Below are 12,040 nucleotides of genomic sequence, written 5' to 3' on the forward strand. Positions count from 1 at the left end.
AATTTTTAAAAAAATTAGCCATTTATGACATGGCAATTTAATGCATAGCTCCCCAAAACGCACTTTATGAATTAATATAAATGTATCCATGACAAATACTTTTTACCTTGAAAAAAAATATATATATTAAAAAAATTAATTCGTCAGGAAAATTATTTCTTATAATTATTTTTATTTGAATTTGGTAACACCACATTACATTTTAGTCATTAAATGTTAACTTTTCTTGAAAATGGCACATAAGTTTCTCAAACCATGAACAAAAATAGCGCAATAATAAGAACTTAGCACATGTGTTTTAAACTTGATTTTTTTCCTGCAGACACTCTAATTCATCATTGACTCACTTAATAAATTTGCTTTATAAAATTACATAACATAAAATCACTAACCCTGTATGAGCCTGAAATAAATTATGAGAAGCACAATCAATAAAAGAGGGGAACATACATTTGTTTTGTTCTCCCTATATCATCACGGTTTTATTATCACCAACTGATTTCAAGCTGAATATGGCTTGCTGAGACACGCACGTTCAAGTAAAGCACAATTTGCTCATTTAATATCTTGAATTCCCAAGTGGGACGGGCTTAAGTGTGACACCGTTGTTTAAAATGGGTTTATCCAGCCTATTTGAGATATAAACCTAAAGAGCTCAGAACAAGCAGTTTACATACATTTCAAAACAATCATATTGACAACAATAAAACATTTTTCACGAGGGCTGTTGCGGTAGAAGACCGACAAAAGGCCAGTGGTCTAATAAAAGCTGCCATTCGAAAACCTTTTATTGCTGTGGCGGGTGTGTGAAGACGTCACAGAGCGCCCCTGAGATTCCTGCCTGGGCCCAGAAACAATTCATCAGCTCTGATTTAAACACACACACTCGCCTTATCAGAATCCACACTACCTCTTGCTCTAAACAGCGCAAGTGATTTACCGAGCCTGAGATAACAAGATGCGTGGATGGACAGTCACAGTTATCTGCCGCCCCCTCTGACAATCACACACACACAATAAATCTGCTCTGCAAACACTGTCCGGCCCACATAACTTTGTGTGCATGTGCGATAAGGCGTGCCCTTTGATAGTGAGCGCGCTACGAACAGATAGCATTATAATAAAACACACAGGTAATGAGGAAGTGAGAAAAATATCTGTTTTACACTGGGATTTTAATCGTTTCTAATAGAAGTTTATTAGATAAATAGACATGTTTGATTAAAAAAACAAAATGTCAGTATACACACGGACGAAAGTTAATGGAATATTCCGGAATAAAATATCAACAAAGCGTAAGGTAGATAAAGCATAAAGTCATCATGAAATAAAAATGTAAAATTCCTAATTTTATAAGGAAAATCGCAGTAATTGTTATCTGTGCACATAATTCATGTGCCGTCATAATCTTTAATCAAAATAACTTCTCTTATTTCTTACTTCTATCATCTCTTCTCTGATGATGTGTTTACTGGCGAGAGGGCGGGGCAACCTGTCACTCACATGAGATCCACCAATAACAAACCACAACTACCAATCAATTCATCATGGACAAAATCAAGCCCTGCCCTACATTTGTTCTTGTTCCAGAAGCCGTTTCACTCAGATTAATGTCACAATTGCTGACTTTAAGGTGTTTTTTACCCAGAATATTCCAGCAGAAATGATGTGGTGACAAATCTGAAATCAAAGTGGATATTTTGCAATTAAATAGTGCAAGTTGTCTCCATGCCATACATCAAAATTTACATTTAATCATAATCCCGTCTATATACTTTTTATTATACATCAATATCTATGAAAAATACTTTTGATATCCTTTAGCTTGTGACAAGAACTTCCTCAGAGCTAGAAGAAAAGCACAGACAGAGGCAGATTGTGTGTGTGTGTGTGTGTGTGTGTGTGTGTGTGTGTGTGTGTGTGTGTGTGTGTGTGTGTGTGTGTCTGTGTGTCTGTCTGTCTGTCTGTCTGTCTGTCTGTCTGTCTGTGTGTGTGTGTGTGTGTGTGTGTGTGTGTGTGTGTGTGTGTTCAAGTATATGCTTGTATGAGTTTCTGTGTCTGGGAACAAGTCTTCTCTTCTCACTAATGTGCAAAAATCACTAAACTTCATCCAGCACTCCAATTTAAATGGAACTTTTGACAAATATAATTTTTTATCGGAATTATTTGAAATAATTTAAAATTTAACATTTAAAATATCTTCAAAGCATGTTTCTTCTATGATCACGCGGCCTTGTTCAAGTGGATTTTGATATAATGTGGGATATTGTTCTGCTGATGAAACTAAAACTTGAAATATCTTTCAAAGAAATTTCAGTAGACAAAGAACTGTGAAATATGTTAAATTATAAGTGATCTCTGGAGCTTTATACAGCGGATGCCATTAAAGATACGTTAAGTCTATCCCTCACATCCTCGCTCTCACACCTGTTTTGGCGCTGCTATGAATAAGGTCTATACTGTATAAGGAGAAATGTCTTAAATGACTGTAAGTGTATATGTCTTACCAAAAGCAGTCTGCATGGAGGGGTCCATGGTAGGCTGGCCGTCGCCTGAGGGAAGGTCTAGACGGGTGAAGTCCCTGCTCTTGTCGTTGTTATATTTCACATTCAGACTGGTCAGCTTGGAGAACTCAACACGCAGAGTGCAGCAGCCGTTGTAGATGTTCTGCCCATCCAAAGACTGACAGGGAAACAACATTACAATGCTATTCTCTTACAAAGACACAAAGAAATTATATTTTGCTTAAATAAAAGGAAGACTTTAGGACTTTAAGGCAGTTAAGGCACAATTTAGGGAATTTTTTCCATTTTAGAAAATATTAATGCAAAAATAGATCTCTTTCTCAATATAGTACTGATATATGATCAAACTTAGGGCTCACACCTTTGCAAACACGAGACATTGGGGACGATTTGAGTCAGTTTAGGTTTTGATGGCCACTACAGGTAGAAAACTTATCAAAGACTATACTATATATATATATTGGTAACACTTTTCAATAAGTTTCCGAACATTGACAATCAATATTCATAAATCACTTATTAATCTTAGTTTATGTTAATTTCATAATTTACTAATAAATTATTACAATCAAAAGTAAATGGACTTGAAGCTAACATGACTTAACAATGAACAGTTGTATTTTTATTAACAAAGATTAATAAATACTGTAACAAATGGATTGCTCATATCATGAACTAATGGGAACTTACAGTGAAGTGTTTCCTAATCATTTTAAGTAAAACTTGGCTTTATACTGTAGGTACTAATTCTATTTCTCCTTCCTTTTATTGTTTATTGCTATTTCTAGTGGAACGCTTTTCATGCGTAATTTGCGTCATATGATACATCCATTATTGTATAACTTTCTATACTTAGAATTAACCGTGTTCGGTTTCTTTTTGCTGCTTGGACCTTTTTATTAATAAGAAAGACAGAATCCATATACATATTAAGGGTGATAAGGCATATATATATATATATATATATATATATATATATATATATATATATATATATATAAAAGATGTTTTATCCTTTTCCTGTTAGATTAATGCACTCACACAGGTAACAGAAGCTTGTTTGTCTTTCCGATCACAGGACATTGAACTATTACGGCACATTCTCATTGATTACACCTGCTCTGCTTCATTACATCAGGGGTTAATGGAGCCCAAACATCTCATCTCAGTTTTCCATCTGATTAACATCTGTTAATCAATATCTTAAAGTAAGTGACAGACAAACTAGATATGGTAGAAACCATAGACACAAGGTTTGTATCCCCACGGAAGAACAGGGAAGTCTAAAAATAAAAAGCAACATGTGGAGTAAAAATGATTCAAACCTGCAAACCACAAAACTTAAAACATATTCCCAACACAAATGATGAGTTTCATTTAAGGTAATCTCCCCCTGTACTACTATTAACCCAGAGTATTAGCCATTATAGTGATAGAAATTGGTCAGTTTTCTCACTATGACCATTTGAGATATGAACCTACGATTACTGCTTAGATGCTTAGTTTCAGAAAATAAGAACTCCACACAACATGAGTTTGCCTCTTAATCCAGAGCGACATTTTAATTATTGAACTGTCTGTGTAGGACTGAAGCAGATTTGGCAGGGTGGAGGGAATGTGAACTAACTTCTCCCACGGAGGCACTTCATTTAACTTAACCCTGATGACAAATGCAAATCACATCTAATGCTGACAGTGGCCTGAAGAATGAAGAGCTGGGTGCTATTAGCTTTCAGCCATCAGACATACTAATATACTGAATGAGGGTTTCAAGCCATATTAAAATATCACACATACTAAAATATCTTAGAGACAGCACCCCACACAGAACACCTTGGAAACTGCAATGCAATGCCCTGGCATCCATCCACAACTCCCTAGCATTATGGTGCTGTTATATACTGTATACTAGCGCTCAAAAGCTAAGATTTTATGTTTTTGAAAGAAGTCTCTTCTGCTCACCAAGGCTGCATTTATATGATAAAAAATACTGGGTAACACTTTATTTCGATAGTCCACTTTAGACATTCAACTAACTATAAGTAACTTTGCAGCGATACATGTCAACTAGCTGTCATTAGAGTATTAGTAGACTGTCTGCTTAATATCTGCTAACACTTTATATTGTTGGTCACCCAACAGATATTCTACTGACTATAAGTAACTTAGCTACTACAAGTCAACTTGTTCTCCTAACCTGAACCCTAACACCTAACCCTAACCTAACAGTCTACTGACAGTTTACTAAAGCCTACTAATACTCTAATGACAGTTAGTTGACATGTAGTTGAAAAAGTTACTTATAGTTAGTAGAATGTCTAAAGTGACTACCGAAATAAAGTGTAACCAAATACTGTACATAATGTAAGATTGTGAAATATTATTGCAATTTAAAAGCACTGTTTTATTTTGTAATATATGCTAAAATGTGTTTTATTTCAGTGATCAAAGCTGAATTTTCAGCATCATTACTCCAGTCTTCAGTGTCACATGATCCTTCAGAAATCATTCTAATATGATGGTTTGATGTTCAAGAAACATTTATCATTATCAAAGTTGAAAACAGTTCTCCTGCTTAATATTTTTTTGTGGAAACTGTGATATATTTCTTTCAGGATTCATTGATAAATAGGAAGTTCAAAAGAGCAGCATTTTGTCTTTACTGTCGATTTTGATCAGTTCAGCATCTTTTTATAAAAAGTAAAGATCTAGTTTTAGTTAGTTCTGCATTTCTGCCAGTGAGAATCACGCTGGGAAAATAAGGTGCATTTGCACACAATTGTTCCTTTTTTGCCGCAATTTTAAACAGGAGGAAGGGGGGCTTCATCGCCCATTTCAAAAGAGACCCCTGTCCCCACCCCTCCTGTAACACTAACAAATACTCTCTTTGTGCAAGGAGGCAATGCAACATGGCAGCCGCACAATAGATAACACCCTCAGACCAGAGGAGTAATTACTTTCAAGCTCTTTTTCCCCCTGGTGAGCTGCACTGGCATTCATTAGATAACCTCAACGGTGACATATTAATTACAGGGGCGGCTTGATTTGTGCGGTCTACTGGGAGCTGGTTTTCCTGCTGTCTTCCTGTTGCTTTGATAAATTTTCGGCGCCGCACCAAAAAAATACCAGAGAGCGCCAAAAATTAGGTGATGTAAGACAGGTGTGATTGATGAAGTGTTGATTATAGGGGACGGAGCGCTAGTGAAAGATGACCACAGCTAAACCGTCCGTCTCCGCGGACAGACAGAGGAACTAAACTAGTGTATACTAAAGCTGGTATACTAAATGTTTCATCCCACCCAACCCAATTCATCCCACCAACAATATAATAAAGGGGAGCATTTTGTGGCTGTGGGTTCTATTTCGGTACTGACCATTTTGGCATGATGTGCGTTCATTGGATCTGCATATTGTAGCAAGGCCTGGAACTGGTTGTTCTTGGTGAAGGTAATGATCTTCAGGACTGTTCCAAATTTTGAGAAGATCTGAATGAAGGAGAGGATAAGAACATGAAGGACAGCCATGATAAACAGAGTAGTTTAAGCCCTAGAAGGTTTGCTTATCTGAGCTGGTAAAGCGAGTTTGGCTGGTCTTTCAGCTGGACTCCCAACCTAGCCAAGGTGGTGTTTAGCTGATCAGTCATCTTTTAAGTGCACAGAACCCCTCTAAAACCATTAAACTAATCCAGTCTGACCAGTGGAATCCAGCCTTGTAGACCTGCTGAGACTAGTTAACCACCTCAGGCTGGTTTAAGATGTTTTTTCAGCTTTCCCAGCATTCTTCTGATCTAGATTTCAACTCACGAGTTCCCATGTGAGGGCTTCAATAAATTTCGGAACACAAGAGTTTTGCGACACTTTGGCCATGTGGAAGGGTAAGTTTATGTGGTTGCTAGGTGACAACAAAGTAGGAAGTGTACAGAGTAAACATTGTAAATAGAGCAAGCAAACGAACTAAGTGAATATCCAGGGGATTGCTTGATATATTGCAGAAAGTAATAAAAGGACTTGTTATTTCTCTGAACATCATGATATCACTTGATATATTGATCATTATGTCATTTAAGCCATTATGTATGAATCAAAAATAAGTACTGATACCAGAAGCAAATGAAGAAAAATTATAAAAATCATATAAATTGCCTTCATTTTAAAGAATAGTACAATTTTGGTGTAATGCAGTCTCACCTGGTGTAGCACTTCTAGAGATACTGGGTAGTAGAGATTCTCTACGATGATGCGAAGCACGGGACTTTGTCCAGGCATCATTCCACCATCACTGGCTGTCGCAGTCCCAGAGAGACCCATATTCCCAGAATGCATTGCATTGACAGCTTGCAGAGCAGCCTGAGCCCTCTACAAGTGAGACATAGAGGACCAAACTCTTCAAAAACTTTCCACTCATACAGAGTAGTACACACAAACACACCTCAATCTCACTACTGCATTGGATGGTATGCATGATTGCAATGGCATTAAAATCAGCAATGACTCTGTAATGACGCGGTAAAGCAAAAGTATAAAGGAGGCACTATATATGCAGACATACAATTCTTTGTAAAAAAAAAAAGAAAACATACATACACATATTTCTGTATGTACATATAGGTTACATATAGGTTTTAGATTAGAGCTTTATCTGCCTTTCAGACACTTTCCACCTGTAGACATGACTTCGAATCAAGTAAGTAATCAGTAAGTTTTCTTAAAAAGTTTATTGTTTTGCAATTTTAAGACATAGCAAGGTCGGTTCAGGTTGTCATATTGTATAAACAGGAAATTGATCCATGATAGCTGGAAAAAAAGTTTTATCTGAAAAATGTTTAGTTTTAGTTTTTTTTGAAAAAAGTGAGTAAGATTGCATGTATTCATGGTGCAAGGAAAATATTTAATTATTTTACAAGGGGTGCAACGTACACAGAAGTCATGGTTCGGTACATACCTCGTTTTTGGGGTCATGGTTTGATAAGAGTTCGGTACAACAGGAAAAAGCAACAAATCCCCAATGCTAGGTTTATTTTGAACATACAGTAGTGCAAATTACAGTTTGTGCAACTAACGGCATTTAGTTCCCTAGTTGGTACAGTCCAGCCTCCTTTAGTGTTTTAAGCACTAAGCAGTAAACAGAACCCCCTCTTGCATTGGTCATATTTTTTTTGTAGGGCTGATTTAAAAAAAAAGTATTTGGTCACAATCAGCTACAAAACTGAAAAGCATCTCTTGTGTTATAAAAGTAAAAGAAAAGAAAAGAGAATAATGAAAAAAACTATATATTTTTAATTATATAGTCTTTTTCTGCCTAGCTCTGGTGATTGGCACTTCTGGGTGATGTCATTTGATTAACATGTTGAGGGTAGCCTATGCTGTCATTTTCTTTGTGCGTGAGAGTTCATTAACACACGGTGACAATGACGGATGCACAAAGTTCAATATTCCTTTTTTTAAAGAAACCACAGAAAGATGAGCGAGAAGAAGAAAAAGTGCCATCGTCTGAGCCTTCTTCATCTTTCCACGAGGAGACAGCGAGTGAAGCGGCACCTGCTGCTTCCCGTTTCCAGGACACGCATATTTCATCACTGAACTGTGATGAGACTTTCAGAAAAAACAAATCAGCACAATGCCAAATTATTTTGTCTCATTATAACAGAGGAAACAACTTAAAAATTTCCATTTTTGGTCATACAGATAATCATATGAAACGGTAATTAAAATCTCATAATAAAAACAAAACATTTCTGCCATCCCGGTTTCCTTTCCATGAAGTTTGTGGATCGTGGCACAAAAATTAATCGAAACTCAGTGTATAGGCTACTAGCAAGCTCTTGTGTGCCATCTAAACTCTTGTTTGACTCTTCTTCTTCTGCTCTTTTTCCTGTTGTGGTGGTTAGCAAACAGAGTTGCATTACCGTGAGCGCCCCCTTCTGGATTGGAGTGCGGATCGCCTGTGGTTTACCAGAGGTGTAAAGTCCAGGTTCAGAAAGTAAAAGTCCTCCTCAGTATTTTGTTCCAATCACCTGGATTTGCTAATTAGCAAAGTTTTTCAGCCAGGAAATAGAACTAATTAGTGAAATCAGCTGGCTGAGTTCAAAGGTGGAATAAACATATGGCATGACTTTTACTTTCTGACCCCTGGACTTTGCACCTCTGCCTGTGACTGACCGTATTCATCGTCTGACTGTATGCACCGAACCGTAACGTCGGTATCGTGATGGTTCGGGATGAATTCATGGACCGTTACAACCTTACTTTTTACTGATGGTTACTTCACTTGACATTTTGAGAGTACTAAATCAAACACTTTGTTGAAATTGGTATAAAAGTACATGTCTAACGGTGCGGTCACATTAGCGAAATTTTGCAGGCAAAAAAAAAAAAATACTATTGACATTTGCCTGTAGTCAATAGTGTAAAGATGTATGATGAATATCTTCAACAAAGCTGCTTGCTTTGAAAGTGAAAGTGACTTATGTGTGTCACAGCGTATATAAATGTGACCAAGCGAAAGCTGCGTAGGGAACCTTTTCACCCTCAAGTAAAGTGTATTTTCCTATTGAAATGAATGGATTTTGCCCAATAAATTAAGCTGAAAAATGGCAAATTGTGACTGGACATTAAAAACTTGACATAAATTTAAACAATTATTTTTAAATGATTCCTTTAAATGAATAAATGACCTTAGATAACGTTATTTGGCATTGACCCTACTATGGTAGTGAAAGGGGTGGTTTAAAGTGCAAGTTAGACTGTATGTAATTCTCACCCCCTGATTGGGTAGATTATCAGTCTTAAGCTCACGGTGGTTGGAATACTGGATGTAGACGGGCTGGTTGCGGACATGGGGTGTAGCTGTGGTGTAGTAGTTGACCATGGTGATGGCTGCTTCTTCAGAAGCCATTTCTATAAAAGCCTGTAGTGCAAACAGAGACATACTGTAAGTGCTAAATCCTGATAACAGCATCATTCAGCTAATTGCACATATGGTTTAAGTTAATGCAACTTGTTCTTAGCCTGTTTTAATGCAACACTCAAATGAAATAAAAATCAGCAGGCTAAAAGAAATGGAGATAAATAATAGTAATTATAATCAGTGCTGCTTTGCACATATGGAAGGACAAGCATAATCATGTCGGTAGCACAAACAATACTGGACAAAGTTTAATATTCTGAGTTTCAGTTTTGTTCAAATAACTAATCCTAAGAACGAGCCATAAAATAGTGATGCTTGTCTTAACAGGCGCCACTAATAATTATTCTTACTTCATCAAGCAAGGTGTGAGAGATTTATAGATGCAGAATCTAACAATAAACTGAATCTTTTGAAGCCCCAATCAAATCAACCAACAAACAACAAATTATGCAACATGGGCATTAGAAATCTGTCTGGCTGTCTTTTATTGTCTAAATATGCCATTTTAAATTTGAATATGAAAAGGTACTCAAGTGGAAGCGGGAGACTGCTCTGTTTTTGCAGGGCATCTGTTATTAGATGGACCTTGATGTGCTTGAAAGGACGCACACTTCAGTTTCTATCACTGGCCACCACTAATGAAGCTAAAACAGATCTGGACCCTTGTCCTCACCATCCCTTAGAATGGAGAAAATACAGGCAAAATGATTCTTTGATGGTGGCGTTTCTTAGTATAGTGGGTTTTTACAGGTCAGTCTCATGACAAAAAAATGTCTGGGTCATATTTTACTCCAAAAGCAAAATAAAAAAATAGAGATAGCATTTTGCGTAAAGAGAATGACTAATATTTGAAGACTAACATTATTCTAATGTTAAAATAAAAAACCAAATCACATTACCATTTCCATACTGTGAAAGAGGTTACTTTCCTATTACTGTAATACAAAGACACATTAAAATCGCATCCAGTAATTTCCTCATTAAATAATCTTACACCCTCAGAGAAACACTTTTAAAAATGTATTTTTATATTATGTACACAAAATAAATATTACCATTATGTTAAATATTATTTAATTTTTTTATAAAATGTAAGATTATTTTATGAGAGTATGCTACTTAATTGAGGCAACTAAACATGCTTAATTGTTATTAAAAGTCTTAATAGGCTTAATTTTTACGTCCACAATCCCTAAAGGCACCCACACACTGCAAGATAATCGGGCAGATTTTCTGCCAAATTCTCCCCTTCCGACAATCCTAGATAGAGTCCTGATTATCTTGATGATTCTAGAGATTATCTTATCAGATTTTCCTGTGGTGTGAGATGTGTTAAGAGTGATTGTATCTGCACGGAAGAACGTCGGAGCCATACCGATCTCAAAGCGTAAATATCCAACATGTCGAATATTTAGGATCAGAAATCCTATTGTTGTGGGGGGAACCCCGAGGACAAATGTGCATGCGCTCTGTAGATTGTCACATGGATCTTAACGATAACAATTCAGAAAGCGAGCTGAAGGTAGCATAACATGACTTTATCCAAACTTTTTTTCTGCAAATTTTCTGTAAAAAGCAGTCCGAACACTATCATCGGCATTTCTTTTGGCAATCGCTCGCTATATTTGTTTACAATAAAGTCAAGTTTGGCAGCAAGAGATTTTTCAAGATTTCCTGTGTTCACAGTCGGGACTGTTAAAATGTTAGCGTGTGTCTGTTAGTGTGTGTTGTGCTGTCTTTGTAACATCGCAGCACTTCACACACTATAGGAACAAAGTTGTTAAATCTATGAATTTTTTTATCGTCATGTTTCTGGTCTTTAAAAAATCGTTTAGTGTGGGCCAGCCTTAGGACAATGTTATTGTCACACCATTGTTCTCATTGTGGAGGGTAGGCCCACATTTCCAAAATCCTGTTAGTTACACCATGTTAAACCAAATCTTATTCATGCCATTTAATCCGGAAATTCCACCACTAAACCAACTTGAAAGCATAAGGTGAGGTTTGAGAATCTCACAAGGCAAATTTAAAACCCATCAGTGTTTTTCAAATAACTGAGGTTCCGATAGTCATGCTACTAAAAACTTACAGAGCTGAAAGATAGGGCAGAGATGTGTTCACAGGTTTATGGTGCACTTACTTGGTTTTTCCCTTTAAGCATCAACAGGTTGGTGACTTTGCCAAAAGGGATTCCTAGTGAGACGACCTCTGCTTCAGACACTTCGATGGGAACTTTCCGGACGTGGAGGACGCGGGAGGGGTCACAGGGAGATCGGTCTCCTTTGTATGTTTTACTGTCAGTGCCATTAGCTGCCAAAAAAGAAAAAAAAGAGAGACAGATTATCGATTTTTTGATTTGACCAATTTTCCAAATGCCAAAACTGGCATTGATGTACATGGATATTACAAAAACAAGACCCAAACACCACTATTATCGATTGACTGTCACCAAAAACATGATTCAAACTTGTTGAATGAATTTAACAAGATACACTAGACAGAGAGACATAGGCAGAAACATAAAACTGACAATATGACGGTGGTGGGCAGTTTATCTGAAGCTCCCCCCGAACAATACAACAAGCCTCTTACAGGATTAAGCAGGCCTC

At 36.8% G+C, this 12,040-nt stretch overlaps 1 protein-coding gene across 6 annotated transcripts in view; it reads right to left on the reverse strand.

Moving 5' to 3' along the window:
• ptbp3 (polypyrimidine tract binding protein 3) overlaps window positions 1–12,040 on the reverse strand; it is a 69,775-nt gene that overhangs the window by 13,497 nt on the left and 44,238 nt on the right. For 3 of the 6 annotated variants that reach the window (XM_077243164.1, XM_077243166.1, XM_077243165.1), the window contains 6 exons: window positions 11,572–11,741; window positions 9,285–9,431; window positions 6,713–6,880; window positions 5,900–6,010; window positions 2,508–2,682; window positions 1,645–1,680 (listed from right to left, as the gene is read on the reverse strand). In XM_077243164.1, the coding sequence (XP_077099279.1) occupies window positions 1,645–1,680; window positions 2,508–2,682; window positions 5,900–6,010; window positions 6,713–6,880; window positions 9,285–9,431; window positions 11,572–11,741 (807 nt within the window). The remainder of the gene's footprint in view (window positions 1–1,644; window positions 1,681–2,507; window positions 2,683–5,899; window positions 6,011–6,712; window positions 6,881–9,284; window positions 9,432–11,571; window positions 11,742–12,040) is intronic. The other 3 variants (XM_077243167.1, XM_077243169.1, XM_077243168.1) reach the window with 1 other exon arrangement.

Source organism: Siphateles boraxobius, unplaced genomic scaffold (assembly GCF_051911475.1).
Source record: "Siphateles boraxobius isolate OS27281-9 unplaced genomic scaffold, OSU_SipBor_1 25, whole genome shotgun sequence".
Classification (NCBI taxonomy): Eukaryota; Metazoa; Chordata; class Actinopteri; order Cypriniformes; family Leuciscidae; genus Siphateles; species Siphateles boraxobius.